The sequence below is a fragment of the Cibotium barometz genome, chromosome 29 (assembly GCF_041138505.1).
Source record: "Cibotium barometz isolate CiBa-2024 chromosome 29, ASM4113850v1, whole genome shotgun sequence".
NCBI classification, from domain to species: domain Eukaryota; kingdom Viridiplantae; phylum Streptophyta; class Polypodiopsida; order Cyatheales; family Cibotiaceae; genus Cibotium; species Cibotium barometz.
In genome coordinates this window covers 13,331,314-13,352,957 of record NC_141074.1, presented here as the reverse complement: position 1 = coordinate 13,352,957, position 21,644 = coordinate 13,331,314, and the positions used below count along the sequence as shown (strand labels likewise).

Here is a 21,644-nt window from a genome sequence, read left to right as displayed (position 1 = left end):
AAAAATCCACTAGTGGACACTCACGTGTCATAGCATCCGGCTCGTGTGGAGTCATTGAAAGCATGTAGTTGAATATCACCTCTCTCAGCATAGAATGACCCAAGGGACTGAGTGCCATGTAAGTATTAGAATACTTGCTTGGTAGCCTGCCAATGCTTGCTTTTGGGACCGTGCATAAACTTGCTTAATAGGGAGACCCTAAGCTGAATGTCTAGCCTTGTATTGTGCATAGGTAGATGAGGCACCCGACATCCTACGGATAAGTGATGTATTAAATGGTTCACTTGCATCTTGGAGACTGAGCCTAGCGCCTGTCTCTACTGGTATAGCAATAAGCTTATATTATTCAAGACCAAATTGTATAAGAAGTTTCTGTATGTACTTTGACTACAACATCACAATATTGTTATCACGCTAGGCATAAACTGCATGCCTAAATAATAATGCAACGAGCCCACATCTGTCATCTCAAATGACACATTTAATTCAGCCACAAGGGTTGAATCTTGTCCTTATTAGAGCATGTGAGCAGCATGTCATCAATGTATAAAATGATGACCCAAAAACAATTCTTACTCATCTTTACATAGAGAGTACTCTTAGTTGGACTATTGCAAAAACCATTTGCAAACAAGTATGCATTTATCTTCTCATACTATACTTTGGGAGCCTTTTGTGTACTTTAGACTCTTGTTCCTTTTGAACAAAACCACGACGAGACTGAGATACATAAGCCTCCTTATGCAAATCGCCATTCAAGAAGCAGTCTTGAGATCCAACTAATGTACATTCCATTCATGATGTGCTGCCAATGTAATAATACACCGGATTGTAGTCATATGAGACGTGGGAGCAATGGTCTTATCATAATCTATGTCCTTTTCTAGAGCAAAACCCTCTGCAATAAGCCTTGCCTTGTAGGGTCAATGCTACCATCAGCTTTACGCTCAAGTTTATAAACCCACTTCATACCAATGGCCTTTTTACCATGAGCCAACTCCACCAAATACCAAGTGTCATTTTTGAGAATTGTGTCGTATTCATCTTGCATGGCTTGTATCCAATGATCATTTTCTTGTGCTTCCTCAAAGAAAAGAGGTTCCTTTTCATTGCATATACTGGCAATGAGAGCGTGATTCCACAAAAGAATAAGATCCATGATGAGAACTTACACGTGTCTCGCTAGGCAAAGGAGTAGCCAATTTTCTGTCCGGCAATGTCTGCACCAACCATTTTGGCATATGCTTGGATGTTTGTATGGTGTCCTTTCCTTATTCATCGCGTCATCCACAATTGCCTCATCAATAGCCTGATCTGTGGGCTGAAATTTGAGCTGATTTTTGTCAACTGGTATGGACTGTTTTGCAGCACCTTGTGGAGCATTCATTTGCTCCATATATGGCTGTTCAACATTGTACAAAGGTAGGAGTGTATCAAAGATGTCCTATGACCATACATTTTGCTGTTTTTTTTGCATAAAAGCATGGGTTGAGCTGAGTTCTCAACAAAGGCAACATCTCTACTTACCAAAATCCGCCTTGTGGCCGGATGGTAAAGTCTATATCCTTTGCTTTTTCAGTGGTATCCCACAAAAATGCATTTTACCCTCTTATCATCCAGCTTATTGCATTGTTGCTCAGGCGCAAAAGCATAAGTAAGACAAGTAAAAATACGCAAATGAGCGACAGAGGGCTTTTGCCATTTCGGGCTTTAGAAGGGGTAATTGTTTGCAAGGCCTTGGTATGGTACTTGTTTAGCACATAAGTGGCATACATAACTGCCTCCAACCAAAAAGCAGAAGGCAAATCGTGGCCTTTAACCATGCAACATGCCATTCCCATGAGAGATTTGTTTTTCCTTCTGGCCATAACATTTTGCTGAGGTCTGTAAGGCACCATGCATTGAAATTTTATGACTCTTTCAACCATATATGCATGAAACTCATTTGACATATACTCCCTCCCCTTGATCTGTACGAAGAGTGCTAACTTTACATGCACAAAATTTTTCAGCCATAGAAACGAAGTGTCTAAAGCATGTAAAAACCTCTGCCTTTGCCTTCAACGATACACCCAGGTGTGTGTGGAGTAGTCATAAATAAAAGTCATAAAGTAGAGATATCCCCTGATCGATGGTGTCCTCATAGGGCCACATACATTACTATGTAGTCTCTTTCTGTATTCATTGATATAATGACCTAGCTTTCGACAATAGTTGTATTTGTTTTTCTTCTTAGGCTTATCGCCTCCTTCTTGGCATTCTTGCTAGAAGATTGGCCTTATTTTGCCTTTGGCTTGTAGTCGCCCTAAGAGAAGGCTTTGCCTTTACCTTTTTGATTGGCAGCCAATACCTGATTTTCCATATGCATACTGAGTTCGCTTTTTCCGGAATCGCTCTTCTTGCAAAAGCACTGCAACTAACTCATCAAACATAAGGGCACTTGGCTTACCCTTCATTGTGAGCCAAAGTGTGGATGCAAAACCTTTGTATGAATCCGGTAAAGTTGGGAGAACAGTAGACACCAATGAACTGTCCGAATACGCCTTATCAATACATGCAAGCTGCTCTTTGAGATCTTTGATCCTTGTGAGAAACTCATTCATCAAGTCTCCTTTATTCATATGCTTGGGCTCTAACTGCTTGCACAAGTAGGCCACACATGTCTCGTTATGCACCTAGTTAACCATAACAAGGGCATCCAAAGCCTGCACGACAGTTTAACATGAGCGAATATGAGGAATAATGCTCTTTTTTATGGAAAGTGCCACCAATGCATGTGCCTGTGCATCCCACCTGACTTGTTTCGTTGTGAGAGGTACGGAGGTGGATGCCATAGTTACATCTGAACTAGTATCATCATTTGAAGTACCTGTACTATCCACTGTACTGACGAGACATGGTGTGCCTCACATTCTAAAGCCCTTTGGCAACCAATACATGATGCATCATATAGAACCATAACTGGTAGTTGGTCCCATCAATCTTATCTTGAGTTGAAAGTATCCCAAATATATCCTTGCCTCCCTTTTTAGCGTGTAAATAACAAATCGTTGACACAAACTATAAATATCTCAATAACCTGTAAGTATTTTCAATGCCCATTGATTGCAATCGAGATGGCTGCCAGCAAATCACTTATGAGGACGAAGAGACCTCTCAAGTGTATGAAAAGTGGCGGAGTGTAGAGTGTATAAACGTTACTAGAGCAAGAACGCAAAAGTCGATGACCATGATGGTGATGCTGATGAAGCTGTTGATGATGAGCTCGAAGATGCGATGTCGATGATGATGGAGAAGTTGCAATGCTGGCCTTGTAACACTTATGGCATATGCACACCAAATTTATGCTACTGTACTGTAGAAAACCAAAGACGGTTCGTCCTTCAGGATGTCTGCAAAAACCTCATAGCATGCAAATGGGCAACGCGCCCGAAACATACTGAAAGGCGCAAAAACTCCGTTAACGAAGTTAGCGACACACTTTCGGATACACCTCCTCCACATCAATCTGAGGCAATCAGAAGAGCAGCTCGAGGAGGTGATGATGAGAGCAAACAAGGGAGGCGAGAGCCAAGAGAACCTGCTGTGATACCCATTGTTGGAGTGGAGGCAAAGGTGGCAACACACACAAAGATGTAGCAACCAAGTAAAGATAGAGAGAAGCACAACACTCAATGTAGATTGATGAGAATGCATAAAGTACAAGTGAAGTGACATGATAAGGTCACTTACACACTCACACATAAGAGTGTGTAAACATGCCCGTGGCAAAAAACCTCCTAGGGAGAGAAAAAGTGCCCCCGTTCCATTGTTAGCCTTCGTTCACACATCACTACCATATAAATGGTGACATGGACTGCTCGTTATCTTTGTATAGTAGGTGTTTAGTTGCTTTTTTATTAAGGAATGCAACTTGTGGAAGTTTGTGTGCTTCACCCTTTCTACACTTGATCAGCTCGATTGTGCTTTCTATGCTTTATTTCTTTGCCCGAAAACCTAATAGGGGAGATGGAAAGGGGGTTTTGAGGGGGGGGGGGGGGTTGGGTAAGCGGCACACTCCCTCATAAGAGTATGTAAACATGCTCGGGGAAAAAACCTCCTAAGGAGGGAAAAAGTGCCCCGTCCCATTATTAGTCTTTGTCCACACATCACTACCATACAAATGGCGACATGGACCGCTCATTATCTTTGTACAAAAGGTGTGTAGTTGCTTTCTTATCAAGGAATGCAACTTGTGGAAGTTTGTGTGCTTCACCCTCTCTACACTTGAGCAGCTCGATTGTGCTTTCTATGCTTTATTTATTTGCCCGAAAACCTAATAGGGGAGAGGGAAGAGGGGATTGGAGGGGGGTAGGCGGCTGCCACATGCGATGATCAAGCAGGGCTCTTGCGCTGGGGGACAAGGTCTCGTGCTAGTGAGAGGGATGGCCGGTGGCGGCATGCCGTCGGGGAGAGGCTCTGGCAATGTGGCCCATTTGCCAACATATGAGGGAAGGCCAATGGGGGTGCAAGGGGATACAACACAAAAAGAAGGCGGGGGCGCATGTAGAGTTGGGTGAAGTGGGGTTGCGATGCTGGGCGAAGGGGTACAAGGAGAGCTCGGTGAAGTGGGGGTGTGAGGCAGAGGGACATGTGAAGGAGGGGGGGGGGGTGGACTCTCAGCGTTTGGTCGTAGTCCTTAGGGAGTTTAAAACTTAATCTTTTGAGTTCAATCATTTTTCTTGTTGATAGTTTTATAAAAAACTTTGTTATGCATCAAATAGGAGTTGATTGTTTGAAAATATCAACTTAACATATTTTCTCCCTTTTGTGGCACCGAGAAAGTCAACTGCTTAGCTGCACTCATTTGAATGTGAGAGCCAACTGCAAGGTTGCCATTGAGAAAGTTGATCAATGGTCTTACTTTTATAGGTTATGAGAGAAGGTGAAGGTTGGGAAACTCCGAGGCAACCATACGAGGTTAGAGTCTGGTGAGTATTTTTTTTTTTTGGGAATGCACTTTGATGCTTGCAAAGACTTAACCTACACACCCATTGTTTTATTAATATTAACCTTAAAAAATAATACCCCATGCCAAATATCAATATGATCTAGAGACTATGTCTCATTACCCATGCTTGTAATGTGCACTTTCACGTAGCTCTTGTATGGCTCTTGTATGTATTGGAAGCATTTAAGGTTCTCTAACGATGTTTTGACGCTGTAAAAATATTCAATAGCATAATCATGTATGTGCTTGGATGTTTAGAAACTGTACAGGGACACTGTCTAAACTACAATATGCTTCTTTGCTAGGGGTTGTGTGCATGCATTTTCTAGCTTACTATAAGGTGGGGTAACACCTTTTAACACTCCTCAATATCAACAAATTTTTAAATCTTTTTTCCACTACAAAGTAGTTGCTACATTTTGTAGATGGTTTTGTTAAGGAAGTAAAAGCACAAAATTTACTTGTCATGGTAGGCAAAAGATTGTTCATATGCTCACACGCACATGCACACACCCACACATGAGCATGGGGTGCATGGGCACATGCACATGCTTTTTTTTGTAAAGGCTTTGTTCTATTACTTCACTGTACAAATAAAGAAGCCCTCCAAAGTTTATGAGCATGCAAGTGCATGTGCCCTTTGGTCATGTCTGCTCAATAGGCACATGCACATGCACTTGCATGCTCACAAACTTACACACACATGGTTACATCTAGAACATAGATAACTCCTAAGAGGCCTCGAAAGCACCAACGGCAACCACCACTACAAGTTATGTTTTCAAAAATTTATTGTAGGCTAATCTTGTTGATAAAACAGGCTGTAATAAATAAAGATGGGGACTATGACTGGTGGTGTGGCTATTACTGGTCTTGTGTTCTTAGTCCTCTAGTTTTAGTTGCTTCACATAGTTTGAAGCATTTGCATCTGGAAAACCTCCTCTGTTTGATGTTGTTGATTACATATTCTAGCAGTCTGATTTAAGGAAGGTATTTTTATGAAATTTTCAACATTCTGTGTTTTTTGTTAATTTGTTTGGCTCCACTTGAAATCAGGCTGAGCTGGAAAGAGCACGGAGATAATGACTTCATACCACTTCAAAGTGATGAACCTTTCCATTTTACATTGGGAAAGGAGGAGGTGAGCAATGTTTTGGCCCACATCTGTGCATATTTACTTGTTTATCAAGGGTATTGAGTGAACTACCTTTCTCAATCATGTGAGCTGGTTGAGTCAAGAGGTAAGAAGAAACAAGACATACAAGGAGCAGCTAGTTGAGTGGCTTGGATGAGGATGGGACAGTTTTTAAGATAACACCATGAATGTCTTGGATGAGGATGGTGCAGTTTTACAACCTAACAGCATGAAGAACAAAAGGTTCATGCATCAACAAGCTGACATCCCTGTATATCTCTGAGTTTAGACAATCAGCAGGTTTTTGCAAATGAGGGATAAGGTTAGCAAAGCTGGTGGGAAGCAGCTGGTTTGTTGAGCTGCATAGGTTTGGAGGTGCATAAGGTGGCAAGGAACGTTCTCCACAGCAGGGGGGTGCACAACATAGTGAGGAGCGGGTGTGTGCACTATATGTATATGAACACACATACATGTGTGTGTGTGTGGAATATGCCTTTCTCCTCCCCTACCAGACTATATAGACTTCCTTGATTGGATCAGATTCTTGGCATTGTGGACTATCTATCATGCTTGGAATCAGTTGCTCTTCTTTCGAGATTCTATCCGGTTGTTTGTTTATTTCAGGTGGCGGAAAGCCCTTTTCGAGTCCAGTAGAGATTCTCATGAAATCGATAGAAATTCACTTATTTGTACGCCTAAGATGCATGGTGGTTTGAATATTTTTAACTTGCATTATCATGTCTTGGCGAGAGAAGCCACTATGATTCCCGATTTTCTGCAACAAAAACAGCCATGGGCAATCGTGCTAGCCACCTTATGTGCAAATATGAGAACATTAGCATTTGGCAACTGGATCCCTACACACTGGGGCATTGTTCTTGGACTTTTTAATGGTAAAATACCTGGTTGTCTGTATTCCACCAGGCTTATTCAGGATTGGAAACAGATCCTATCACACTTGCAGTGGTCTGGCAGAAATGCTGACACTGGAAACTCTCTGGCTTTGAAAAGTATACACTAGAGCAGAGTCTTGGAGGAACTACTAGCATTATTGGAACCTCGAAAGGCTTGTTTGCATCCTGATATCATGTTTTTTCAAGAACATAACCAGAATGAAGTTGTTGGCAAGGTAGGTTTCTTTGGTGGTTAGTGTATATACTGTGCTGGCTTGAGTTCTTTGTTTGGTGTTTGTGTGCTGGTCAAGAAAATTTTATAGCCTACAGTGGCTTATAATGATCTGGATGGCAATTTGCAGTGCATGCTCAATGGGGAGCTCTATGAGTTTGGCTCTATGTATGCCCGTACAGTTTTAGCCTGTCAAACTCATTTGTGGCATTTTATGAGTTGGTATCCTTAGTTGTCCAATGTGCTTATTTGTGGGGATTTTAATAACTCCTTTTCTCCTCAAGACGACACTCGGGGTCATTCACATATGCTTGCTTTTGAGAAAGTGGCCTGGAGAAATGTCGTGCACCTAAGGCGCGTTTCTTATCTTGCTTTAATCACAATCATTAGGGATTTATTTTAGTGTGAGCACCTCAGGCGCATAGCATTTCATTGATTCAGCACTCTAGGTTTATGCTTCTCTACTTTACTAGATTAGTTTAATCATTTTCTCCCTCTTGAGTCTTAAGCGTTGGGCTGGAGTTCTGGAAGTGATAGGGTTGCATGCGAGGGAGTGGCACAGTTGTGAGCAGGTCTATCTTTCAAGGTCGTCATTGCTGTAGTACAGAGAAGCATCGTCTGCAGAGGCAAGTCGCCCATCTTCATGCTACAACAGGCTTAGCAAGTCAGGAGAAGAGTTGAGAAGAAGGGCATAAGCAGCAAACACACCAAATTGCTGCCATTCTTGAGCTGTTATACAAGCACATAAGCAACGCAAAGTGCAGCCAAATTCAAAGTTACAAATCAAGGTTCTTAAGACCTAGCTGCAAGCAAGCAACAAAGAGAGCCGGCCAATCTTAAGTGCAGAGATAGTCCCTAGATGGCTGGAGATCGTGGGCGCGACCAGTATATTGAGCTCTAGCATGGGCTGAAGGAGGCACCACAACGGGAACAGCACAAGCAAAGCAGCATGCAGCACCAGAGAAAAGCAGCAAAGGAGTGTTGAGGCTGCAGGTTTGCAGCCATGCGCAAATCGTCTGTGCAGTAGCAAGAGGCAAACGCGTGCCACGAGCAGAGGAAGAAGGCAAAAGAGTCGTCCACGCAGCACCCGGCATTCCCAGTTGTGGAGGAAATTCATCCGCGTGGCGTCATTCAGAAGAGAGAAGATTTTTTTATGATCCTAAGTCTCTTTTTTCCTTTCACGCCCCTATCCAGCCACTTCGAAAATTTCCGAGGATCTTAAAACCTTGCGAAATTTTTAATACCTTGTTCACACCTATCCCTAAAAATTAATAGGCAGAAAGTTATTGTTTCTTTGTGCAAGCATTTTTGGCATAATGGCCGTTTGCACGGTCATTCTTTTCGAACCCGGAAAATTGTACACAATTTCCAGCATCTGGAGATCTCCACTGATCGGATTGGCATGCAGTAACTTCTTGAGCAGAAGACGTAGCCTCTTGGTTTCGTTTTGAAACTATCAGATGCCACTTGGATATTCTCCAGCACACCTATCCATTTTCCCGGTTCCGAAAAATCCTAAAAATGTTTATCTTACTTGTAGCGCCACTTGGATATTCTCCCAGACTATCCATTTCTCCGGCTCCGAAAAATCCGAAAAATGTTTATCTTACTTTTATATGTGTTGTAATAATGGGTTCTCTGCACGGAGTAGTAATCCGAAAATTGATTACCTATATCTTTCATGTGTGTTTTTTAATCCTAGTATCCCGTGTATGTTCACCTAAATAACCGGAGCCATGAAAAATCCTTTAAACCCGTGACAGGCGCCAGGGGGGTTGTGAAAACCGCTAAGGGTGATGCTCCTATGAATCAGGCCTACAATGGTTCTAGGATGTGGGTAGTGTGGTCACCTAGCCCTCTGAGTTTGTGGTCACCTAGCCCTCTGAGTCGTCGTGCATGCATGCTTAGACTTGGAGCCTGTGTCCACACTTGTACGGATGCCATGAGAGTGCCTAGTATAGCCTCTGAGTGATGCTCAAACTTAAGTCTCTGAGTTGGCATAGTGAACACGACTAGTAGATGACCTGGTACAGTTTGGAGGTCATTTTAGCTTTTGATGGTTTTTTTTTGATGCATCTCCATCTTCACTCTGAAGGGGGGTTTGTTGGGTATTTCGGAGCTTCATATGTGTGCTGTCTGCCCTTGTCTGAACCCCCACCAACTCACTTATCTTATCTCTTCACTTGTGGTAGATATGTGTGCCTACGTGGCATTCTATACACCACATCTATCCTCTCTCCACTCCTATATATTCAGCCCTTGTACTTCACTCTTCTCACCATTTGTACATCCACTCATTCTAGTGATTGTTGTCTGTGTTTGTTACATTGAGTCTCTCTCTCTCTCTCTCTCTCTCTCTCTCTCTAGCTCCACCATGCCTTTCAACAACTACAATGTATCCATGATGAATAGTAAACCATGGAAAGAAAAACTGTATGAAACTAGCTACATAAGTTAAAGTATCCATGTGATGCTATATGATGAAAGTATGTGGTCATACAATGATACCATCCTCCTCCAGAATAGAGTGCAAAGCAGCCATAGCATCTTCCCTCTGTGATGGGAGCTCACCATATCGTTGAAGGATATCCTGTATTTGCAGCTGTCGAGAGAGAAAGATGCCATTAACTTCTATAAAAGATTCAAAGGGTGTATGAGACGAAAAACGTGTTACATGTGATCCATGAGTAAACTGGATAACATGAAAAAATTAAAAGGCTAGCTGCCGAAAGGATAGATAGGGGTGGAGACCTTCTTGTTTGGACATTAAGGTTAGCCGTAGAAGAACCTCATGTGTCCGGGCTCATAATGTGTCGTCTTCCTCATGAACTGTGTGCTTGGCTTCAATTTCTATCACCTGTGGGTCTGCCTCTCTATAGCACTGAAGCAAGGCGAGGAGCTAGAGCTGGCGACTGGAGAGTCTGGATTGCCAGGAGTTGGGGCGTCTGGCTCTTTGCAGGGACTGTGCTCTCTCTCGGAGGACTCCAGAAGGTGTCCCAGACTCCCAAGTATGTCTGATCTTAGTAATGCATCACATGTGACAAGGGCCCAAACCCCTCCCTGCTGAGACGGTGGCAACATCTACATATCTCATAGTAAACTAGGCATCAAGTATGTAATACTCCTCAGATTAGTCTCCCCAGTACTAAATAGCCTGCATATCCGTCTGTCTTGGCGGATGCCCTCTGCTGTGCCTGTCTCAATCCAAAGGCGGTGTGACAACATCCTCAGCTGACCAATGGGATTGGTTATAGCGTGGGACATGTGTCTGTGGAGATAACTAGGCCTCTGAATGGAACCATCCCTATGATCCTCAAGAAATGCTCAAGATAACTAGGCCTCTGAATGAAAACATCCCTAGTGATCCTCAAGAAATGCTCTCTGTATTGAAGCTTTGGGGAAAGCTCGGCTGGGGATATCCATGTCCGGTTTGTATGAAGTCTAGTCACATCTAGATGGATGATGCGGTTGATCTCCTGCCATGAGAGATCAAGGAAGGGGAAGTCCAAGCTATACTCAAAGGGGGGGAGGCAGTCCATCCCAAAGCCATGTTAACTCAAACCAACTAGTGATGTGTGCATACCAACAAGTGCTATCGCCCTCCTGTCTAGAGGACTCCAAGGCCAATCATGGGAACTCTACTTGCTTCATTGTGCTGCTTTCTTTAGTATGTTCTCCTTTTCATATCTCTTTCTGACTCTCTTGCGAGCTTTCCTCGACATTTGTCTTTGTTCCTCATCTCTTTTCAAGGAGACGTAGGTGGAAACGTCAGCTTGGATTGTGAGAACTTCTCCATCTCATGGATTCCTGCACAACTGCCTTCCTCTTTTTACTGCTTTCCTCAATTTTCTCACAACACTCATGATTTCTTTGACTCTTTTTGTCTGCTTTCTTCAATATTCTATCTCTTATCCCCCTTCGCCCACCAACCCCCCCCCCCCTTCCCCAAGATACACACTGGAAAGATCCTGCATTAGGTAGAAATTAAACAGCCAAAGGCTACATGTACATGCTGAGAGCCTCAAAAGAGGTGAATATGAAACCGGGGAGGGTGTTCCCTCCATGGCTGGCCACTCTTGGAGGGAAACTACCTGGTACAACCTGCCGGGGCCGCCCGCGCACGGGGAGGCGGGGGGGTGCAGGGGCAAAACAGGAGGCCTATAATGCTAAGTTATCTCGCCGTCCAGATCAAAAGGATCCTGGCTCCATGTGCACAGAAAAGCCTCTCGCCGCCTATGCATGCGATTGGAACCGCCTTGAAGCTTCCCCCACTAACCGCAGAGGGTATGAATGAGATCAGTCCAAATTGAGCGGATGAACTCAGCCAAGGGGGGGGTGTTGAGAATGCGCTCAATGACCTCACCAGGTCTGCCATATACGCCATGCAACAGTGCTACTGATGATCTCCCATCTTTGACTAGTGCCTGGAGATCAGGTCTCTGAGGATAGGTGGGGAGTAGGAACTGCTTCTATCCTGCAATAAGATAGTTGGATAACGTGCCCTCCCTTTTTATGCCCGGGGGGGGGGTGCAGGGGCAAAACAGGAGGCCTATAATGCCAAGTTATCTCGCCGTCCACAGATCAAAAGGATCCTGGCTCCATGTGCACAGAAAAGCCTCTCGCCGCCTATGCATGCGATTGGAACCGCCTTGAAGCTTCCCCCACTAACCGCAGAGGGTATGGATGAGATCAGTCCAAATTGAGCGGATGAACTCAGCCAAGGGGGGGTGTTGAGAATGCACTCAATGACCTCGCCAGGTCTGCCATATACGCCATGCAACAATGCTACTGATGATCTCCCATCTTTGACTAGTGCTTGGAGATCAGGTCTCTGAGCATAGGTCGGGAGTAGGAACTACATCTATCCTGCGATAAGATAGTTGGATAGCGTGCCCTCCCTTTTTAGCAGGGAAAGATGTTATTGTGGCACCTCTCCTTCACTTCACGAGGGTTTTGTACTTTGTTCGTGGCCAATGAGGCTTGTCTTGGGAGAGGTTCTTCAAGTGTTGGTGGGGCAAATCAAGACCTTTGGGTTGCAACCTTGGTACGGGAAGGGATAATGGTTCAGGTTGGTTACTTGTGGTAGAGCTCCCATGCGGTTGTTTTGCTCTAGGTTCCAAAGTATCTGGTAACTTGCTTAGTGTGTCAAGATGTAAGGTGGTAGAAGAGGGGATATCCTCTGTAACGTAAGTGCTCATCAATAGCGTGTCGGTTTCCTAGTCGTGCTGGTCAGCGGGACATTGGGAGTGTCTCTTGCTTAGCAAGATGTCGGAATGTGCACAATCTCCTGTTGTCCATATCCGCGGGAATGAAACTCTTCCTGTAGAGGAAAGTAGAGTCAAGCAAGTGTTGGGAATGAAGGTCTTACCACATGTGTGTGATCCTACTCTTATGAGTGAGGAAGTATGTGTGTGTGAACCACCTCTTAGAGGGGTATCAACTAATATCTAGATATTTGTGTGTCTGACATAAGTAGTGATGTCACAAAAGAACCTTTGCAATGTATAAAGGTACATGTACTTTCATGGAACGATTCACGCAAGCGTTATATCATTCAGTTGTGTTTATCACTCTCTCTCTCTTGAGCATAGTGTTTCTCTCTCGACCTATGCGGGACATTATGGGATGAGTCTATCTCAGGTGCTTCCCATAGCCTACCATTTTTCCAGTTCCACACTTTTATCAGATATGCCTTTTTCTGGTAGTTGTATCAGGCCACTAGTTCCTCTTTGGCCACATGTTATAGCTAGCTGTTTTTCAGTTTATGCTTTTAATTTTCTACTCGGGACATTTAGTTTCCTTGAGTTTTGGATGTATTGGTAGTTTTGTCTCGTATGCCAGTTTGGCCCCTTGTAGACGTTAATATATCTTTCTTTCTTTCTTTCTAGTTCTCCGTCTCTCTTTCAGTGTCTACTTCTTAGCCATGGTTGCTTGTTGCTTCAAGCCTCCATAATTAGCTAAGCTGAGCACTAAACCCTATAAATGGTATCAAAGTAAGGTTGTGCTACTCTTGCCTCCCTTTCTTCTTGGAAGCTGTGCTGTTGTTCGACGAGGACCTATTGATTCTAATGCTGCCATTGTTCAATGACGACCTGCTGATGCCGATGTTGGTCATCAACACCTCTGTATACGAGCTGCGTTCCTTGAATTAAGATGTTGCGATAGCATTCTATAGCTTCATTATTCAAAAACCCTAATTTCTAGAAACCCAAATTTGTGGACATTCTCTGTAAGGGACTAGATAATGACATTGGTTTCCATACTTTGTTAAGACGTTCCCGTCATTTTGCCAAATATGGCTTCCCATATGCTCATTGAGAAGTTTGATGAAGAAAACTTTCACACATGGCAGCCTCATGAGAGAAGATCTTTGGCCTTTTATCGAGGGTGAAGATAAGATGACTGAAGATGAAGATGCAGTCCAAAAGGCTTGGAAACTAAGGGATCAAAGAGCCTTTTGCCTAATAGCCCTTGCCCTCTCCGACAATTTTATCCATCATGTAGTAGATTTCACTACATCCAAAGAGGTCGATGAAGCGTTGGATAAGCTCTTCAGAGCTCAGGGTAATGTTTCACTACAGATAGAGTTCTATGGATAATGGATTATCTTGCAACCACATGAGAACAAAATGAAGTCCTCGATGAACTAGCTTGGTGCACTCAAAGCCAAAGTTGAGGAAGATGTGGACGTAGTGGTCCTGATCAAGTATATGCCAGAGCTCTATGGAAACCTCATCACGACCTTGAAGAACGTGCCTATTCTCACCTTGGAATGGGTTATAACCTCCATCAAGGAAGAGGAGGAGAAGATAAAGAACAAAGAAGCAGGGGGGGCAACTGCTTCTTCACAATGAACTTCAAAGGTATGAAATGTTCCCTTTGTGGTAGGAAAAATCATACAGAAAAGTAATGTTACTGAAAGAAGCTATGCAAATTGTGGGAAAAACCACCATAGTGAAAAGTAGTGTTATCTCAAAAAGGCAGATGCCAACATCATTGAGGAGAAAGAGCTTTTCGGAGAGGAAGCAAACTACTCTCATGATGATTGGGATTTTAAAAGTCCAAAGCTGTGTGGTGTTGTTGTGTGTTGTGAGTGATTGACCTGACCTTGTGTGTACTCTACCCTTGGGACCGAGCCATGAGCCTAGATTTATCCTTGAGACAATATGAGGTAATCCCTTGAGGGGGGGGATTGTTGGGAATCAAGGTTTGACCTGTGTGTGAATCCACTCCTATGAATGAGGAAGTATGTGTGTGTGAACCACCTCTTAAAGGGGTATCAAATAATATCTAGATATTTGTGTGACATAAGTAGTGATGTCATAGAATAACTTGTAGATATTTGTGTGTCCGACATAAGCAGTGATGTCATAGAATAACCTTTGTAACCTATAAAGGTACATTTACTTTCATGGACTGAATCAAGCAAGTGTCGTATCATTCAGTCGTGTTTATCACTCTCTCTTGAGCACAATGTTTCTCTTTCTAGCTCTCTCTCTTTCACTTTCTGTTTCTTAGCCATGGCTGCTTATTGCTTCAAGCCTCCATAGCTAAGCTCAGCACTAAACCCTATAGCAAGGAGCTTGGAGTGCGCCCCTCTCCCCCCCCCCCCCCCCCCCCCCCCCCCCCCCCTCTCCATGCACGCTTTTCCTTTTTCCTTGCGTTGTGTGCGCCTCCGGTCTCCCCCGCTGTCCCGTGCTGCTTTGCAGCCTCCCCGCATCTCTTTGCCATGCCCCCTTCTCTCTCGTATACGCTCCTCCTTCGCCTTGCGTGTTGTTGGTGCCCCCCCCCCCGCGGCTTCTTTTCTTGGTCATCGCCCTCCTCCCCCCTTCCTGCCTGCTGACCTCTTGTAGCCTTCGCTTCACTGCCCGATCCACCCTTCGTCATTGCGAAGGGCTGCAGCCCTTGCTTTCCCTCCTTTTTTGTTTCTAGCCACTTTTCCTCTAAAGTGGACCTCCATCTCTTAGCATCCTCAGCTTCTTCCTTGGAAGCGACCATCCTTGTGTGCTAGTTTGTTGGCAAGTGGTCCGACGCGGCTAGATCAAGACCTCCTTGAGGCAACCCTTGTTGGGGACCACGGACAAATAACTATGGTTGAGTTAATAGGCAGTGGATTCTCTAGGATCGAGATCGACACACCGGCCTTGGTAGAGAGTACTTTGTCGCAGACCTGATTGTGATTCAAGAGGCACTTGTGTTATTTGTGCGTTGGAGTCATGGCTTCGCTCCTAATTCGGATCCATTGGCCGGAGTCACGAGTTTCATAGTCATCGTATGTTTTCCAGGGCTTCCAAAGGAGTATTTGTTGGCGCTCCTCCTGGTGATTGGTCACATGCTTGGCCGGGTTTTTGAGTCCTCCACCCTCAGCTGTGGCTATAACCATGCGGGCTGTTGGACTCCCTTCCCTCCGAGTGCTCATGGCAATGCTTGGACATTGCTTCATCTGTCGTATGATGGGTCACCACTCCCGCACTTAACCCAGACATCATTCTTTGTTGAGCCACACTGATTGAGCTACGATGGCTGAGGCTCTAGGTGTGGGGCCCTTGCCTAGACCTCGCGACCGATAGCCTTCTCTCTCTCCAGATCACCCTCTGGAGGCTCCCGAGTGCGAGGGGACCCATCATGGGGACTTTCTGGATGATCCTAATTTGCTGACATCGCATGACCATGAATGGTAGACGAAAGGATGATGCCGCTACAAGTGCTAGGGCCCAGTGTGTGACAGATGTTTCGCACATTCTGTGGACCTGTAGCCAAGGCATCGGTTCTTCCCATTGAGAACTGTTATGAGGCATTATTTCGGAGGATACTCTAGAGCCACCTTCAAATCCGACTCTATAGATTTGATGGGATCTCCGGCTTTAGCCACATCCATACATGCTTTCACCATTCCCACCTGCCCCCTTCGAGCTGACCATGCCTCTCTCTCCTTCAATCTTAGCTTTTCCCGACCATCCTCACCACCACCACCCATCTCCCACCACACCCAAATTCACTTCCACCATGATGGGGACTCGACTTACTCCGACCATTTCTACCGACACTAACATATGTATTCACTAATCTCCCACTCGCTGACCTCACCTCTCCACTCACCACAATCTTACACACCTCTGCCATAGCTGCATTTCCATCCACTAGCCAATCTACCGCTAGACCCCCCGCCGGCGCCATGCCCTAGAATGATTCGTATGACGAGGAATGCCGCACAACATGTGAGCGTCTCCTACGTGAGGTTGCAATTGGCCAAATCCGAGAGCAAGATACTCAAAGGATTAACAAATACACAACCAGATGTAAGAAATGAGCACAGGTTAAGGGCCAATACAAGGACTTATACCAATCTCTCAAAGGTGTGAACTATCCTGAGGGCTGGAAGAAAATCCAGGAGAAACGCCCAACCACACCCATCACATCTCCATCCATATGGCACACATGCACAATCCTTGTATGAGGTACCAGATCAACCTCCTATCCCACCACCATCACATCCACCTTCTTCACACCCCCATGGTAGCTTGAGCCATCCGGAGACTCAAAAACCATAGATCATTGGACCACGAGGGCCTCGTGGCAGACAGCATCTCCCATGTGGGGGACACCTTGGCACCCTTCCTAGGCCTGAATGTCTTTGGTCAGAATCGGTCAACATTGTGATGTACCTTCTAAACCGTTGTCTTACAGCCACTGTCCCTCACAGGACTCCGTTTGAGGCACTTTATGGCGAGAAATGTATTGTTTCCCATCTTTGTGTCTTTGGGTGTCGTGCTTACACACACTCCGAATGGCACGAGAGGCAAGCTTGAGCCGAGGAGTGAGTTGCTCGTTTTTGTGGGCTACTCTTCTAAATCAAAGGCCTACAAAGTCTTTGATCCAAGATTGAACAAAGTCTTCGTTTGTGGAGACATTGTCTTTGATGAATGAGCGGGACTTACTTCGCCTTACGCTGCCCATACCACCCGAACAAGACTCTCTGACTGTGCCACATGAACCGAATCAATCGACTCTTACTTTTCCTCTTGAGGAGCCTTCCTCCTCTTGACAGCCACCTAGGGACCCTTTACCCCATTGGTACCAATAGACCATGCGGGATTCAGGCTGCTTCCTAGTCTACCCCCTTGGACGGTCCTCGTCGGTCTAGCCGGCTCAATCGTTGTGCCTCATTTGCCTGTGTTTTCCACAGACTATGTGGGGCATGATGAGCCAACATTATGGAAAGAGGCAATTAAACAGCCCGTCTGGAAATAGGCTATGGAACAAGAACTCGAATGCATTGATTGTAATGGCACGTCCTCATCGTAAGGTCATTGGAACCAAATGGATGTTCCGCACCAAATTTAAAGCCGATGGTACCTTGCACAAGGACAAAGCCTGGCTTGTAGCGCAAGGTTAGAAGGCATCGACGTTGACGAGACCTTTGCACCTACAGCGCGACTGACGACCATCCGTCTCTTACTCAATCTCGCAGCACACCACATTTGGCCAGTCTACTAGATGGATGTCAAGAGTGCCTTTCTAAATGGCATTCTCGAGGAGGAAGTCTATGTTGGCCAACCTTTGGGCTTCTCACTCCTCGGGCATGAGGACAAAGTCTTCCGCTTGCATAAAGCTCTTTTTGAGCTTAAGCAAGCCCCCTAGCGTGGTATCATCACATTGACAAATTTTTCACAGTCAAGGTTTTGAACCATCTCACTGTGATCCCAATATCTATATCCACACAAATTAGGGGATCTTATCATCTCTGGTTTAAATCAAGCGGATAGCCCATATCATCACACCCATCCATTAAGCCGGAGATCCCATGGACCCCAACAATTACGAGACTATTATGATTGGCCACACATTGGCCAAACTTTATGGGTTAGTACTTGAGATTGAGCTAAACACACTAGTAGAGAGACATGGGCACAGAGCATCAGGGTAGGCAGGCAAGCTTCCGCAGGTTACTCTCCACTTTGGATCACATCTTCACCCTTCGAGCCATCATAGAAGAGGCTAGAGCACAACACTGACGGGTTTATTGTTGCGTTGTGGATTTCCGCAAAGCATTTGATACGATGCCTCTAGCCAGACTACTACAGAGTCCCAGGATTTGGGGGTACCATCGGACATGATTTGGGGGATCATGGCATTATATGAGTCAGTCATAGGGTGGGTGAGATGCCCAGAGGATTATCAGAGGAGATCTCTAGTACCATTGGAATGAAGCAAGGGATCCCACTGCCCTCCTCTCTCTTTGGCCTCTACATTGACGACATTTCGGCCTTCATTGATAGAAGAGGGGGAGGAGGCGTATCACTAGCAGTTATCCTTGTTTCCAGGCTACTTTATGCCGATGACATTGTGCTTATTGCAGATTTTCCAACGGCTCTCAAGAGGCATCTTGACACATTACAAGACTTCTGTGCTCAACGGATCCCACAATAAACCTTGGGAAAACCAAGGTTATGGTCTTCAACAGATCCCCTCTGTTCACATCTCGATTGCTTTTCACCTACATGGGCAGCCCATTGGAGATTGCACACTCATATGTGTCCTTGGGAGTCACTTTTACAAGACTGGTCTTCTCAATGAGCCACGCTGTAGAGGCTAGACGAATGCAAGGTATGCTTCTCTTGGTGTCGTGGAGAGATAGTGCTTCCAGGCCCATTTCCAGGAGCTGAGGACCAAGATATGGCTATTTGACACCCTAGTCACTCCGGCATTGATGTATGGAGCACCCTTTTGGGCATTGGATCTTACAGCGGCCAAATGGCCGAAGATAGAGAGGCTTCCGGTCATGATGCTCTCCCGTATGATACACAGCAAACCATCAGTACAACATAATATTATCCTGGTAGAGTTTGCTACAACACCCATGGTAGTAGAGACACTCTTCCAGACAGTTACATACATTCATAGGATCAGTGCCATGGCGCCTTGGAGACTCCCGTGGCTCGCCCTATAGGCCTCCCAGCAGCTAGCAAAGTAGATGGACACAAGTCATGGTATAGTCGAGTATGCACTTGGTTCACGAGGCAGGGACTTAGGATGGATCACCTCCCCCCACTCTAGTATGACCCGAACTCCCCATTCATTAGGCTCTCTCAGGATGACAGGAACCATGTGATCAGTATGATTCATTGGGACTATACATAGAGGATACCTGGATCACAACACATGAGCCACTCACACAAATGGCAGTACTACATGGATACTTTCATGAGGCTTACAGAGGATGGTTTAAATTGAGGGCCAGATATCTTGACATATACATGTCACACGCCATGTGGATTGTAGTGGGCTAGTTGCGGGTGTCATCGCACCACCTGAGGACAGAGATTGGTAGAGCCATGCAAATACCTCGCGAGGAGAGGATACGCACTATGTGCCAACAGGAGGTTGAGTCAGAGGAGCACTACATATGCAGGTGCACCATATACTATGAGATTCGAGGCAGGTTCCATTGTCTCTACAGAGAGGGGTTTGGACCCTTATCTAGGATCATGGATTACCCAGATTAGTGGTGCCTGAGCCTCTTCCTACTAGAGCTTCATCGCTCACTGATTAGGGAGTCGAGATCCCATGGGTGACATCAACCCCGACCCCAAACGACTATCACTTAGTTCTTCCGACCACAAGAGGACGCCCGCCAGCAATGGATGACATATCCAGAGCCTCATCGAGCCACACATATTCGAGTGTGTGACCCCCTGCTAGATCCCACTCTGGCGTGACTGGGCCACGGCAATACAGTGAGTTGGACGTCCCAGACTCCATGGACCTCGCCAACAACATAGACATCAGCCCCAACTTGAGGAGATCTTGGAGAGGCACATAGCCACCTTCCCACTTCTGGTGGATCTACAGAGCCTTCTATGTGCTAGCTCCATGATCCTTGATGGCCCCCTTCCCCTACCAGGGGGCTAGCTCCATAGGTTGTATGATGATGATGCCCCCCCCCCCTCCCCCCTCCCAACACACACACACACACACACACACACACACACACACACACCGGGGAGTTAGCTCCATAGGTTGCTGTAACATGCAACATAATTATGCGTAATGAAGGATAGTGTCACGTCACAGAAAGTCTCACACGGCCTTCTTTATCTTGAGTTTCGGGAGTCGTTAGCAATCCATTTTATCACTTCAAAATTTAAGAGATGAGAGAAAGAAAGAAAGAGAGATCTGTACACTTATTGGGTCCCAAATTACCCACTGAAGGACCCCCACCTATCTCTAGGAGTATTTGCTTTATTGTCTTTGAAGGGAATGAACGTATGACTGACTTGAGACTGTAGATAAGCCAAACGCAAGACCTTTGAAAGACCAAGAGTCGGGCTGAACTACACCCGGTTGTAGAAGCACCAATGATGACCGATCTCAATGCCAATGCACTCTTCCAATGGAATGTAGGAAGGCTGCAAATTGAGGCTGAGAGAAGGGCTGCTTTGGGACTGTTCTAGGCTGAGTTTATGCACTATGAATGAATGTATATGCTGCGTTTTAACTTCACTGAAGTGGCTGTAGCAAAACGATGATGTGAATGAGTGCTGAATTCTGTTGTCTGCTGAAAAACGCAAGGTTCTGAAGCGCTTTCCTCAGCTGAATGCTGGAGACGATGTGTTTTGTTGATGAGCGCCTACGTGCTCCAGGCGATGATGCTTCCAATGTTGATGCTGATATGAATGATGCAAAGCAATGCTATTTATATGCTCTATGTGCTGGTCGGCTGGCTGTGAAACTGGCCGACTATAGCATAATATGCTACACAACTTGCATATGATGTTTATAATGGTAATAATGCTGTAATAATGTGGAAAAATGCTATAAAATATGATAAAAATACTGGATAATATTCCAAGGCTTTTGCAATGGTCTATGTGGTCTATGGGCACATGGGATGAATGATATGCAATATGCAAACATGATCTGATGTAGACCCTAAGGCTTCTACCGACTGACTCTATATGCATGAATGATTCTCTCCAATTGGGTTAAGGGACTTGACTGACTGACTAACTCTCTAAGGATGAGGAATGACCTACGTAGCTCATGCCTGACATATCCTAGACTCAGGATTACAATGGGGTGACGGCGTACGACAATATCAAATCCTAAAGGGTTCTACTACTGTACAATGGAGCACTGATGATGAGTCATCCTGATGATGGAGCACTTTCTTTCTTTCTTCCTAAATCTTCCTTTTCTTATTTTCATATGCTCTTTTTTCCCCCCTTGGAACCATCCAACCACCCGCTTTGCCCCATCACCGTTCGAGATACTACTTCAGCAAAGAGACCTCTTCCATCTATTCTGATCACATCTACCGCATCCTCTCCGACCTCAACCCCACATCCCAATTGATGAGCTTACCACACACCTCTCAGCCACCACCACCCTCCA

General features: G+C 45.2%; 1 protein-coding gene across 4 annotated transcripts in view; it reads left to right on the top strand.

Moving 5' to 3' along the window:
- Window positions 1-21,644, top strand: part of PAS1 (FKBP-type peptidyl-prolyl cis-trans isomerase family protein) — a 148,267-nt gene that overhangs the window by 70,931 nt on the left and 55,692 nt on the right. For all 4 annotated transcript variants that reach the window (XM_086822886.1, XM_086822885.1, XM_086822888.1 and 1 more), the window contains exons 8-9: window positions 4,912-4,970; window positions 6,047-6,131. In XM_086822886.1, the coding sequence (XP_086679012.1) occupies window positions 4,912-4,970; window positions 6,047-6,131 (144 nt within the window). The remainder of the gene's footprint in view (window positions 1-4,911; window positions 4,971-6,046; window positions 6,132-21,644) is intronic.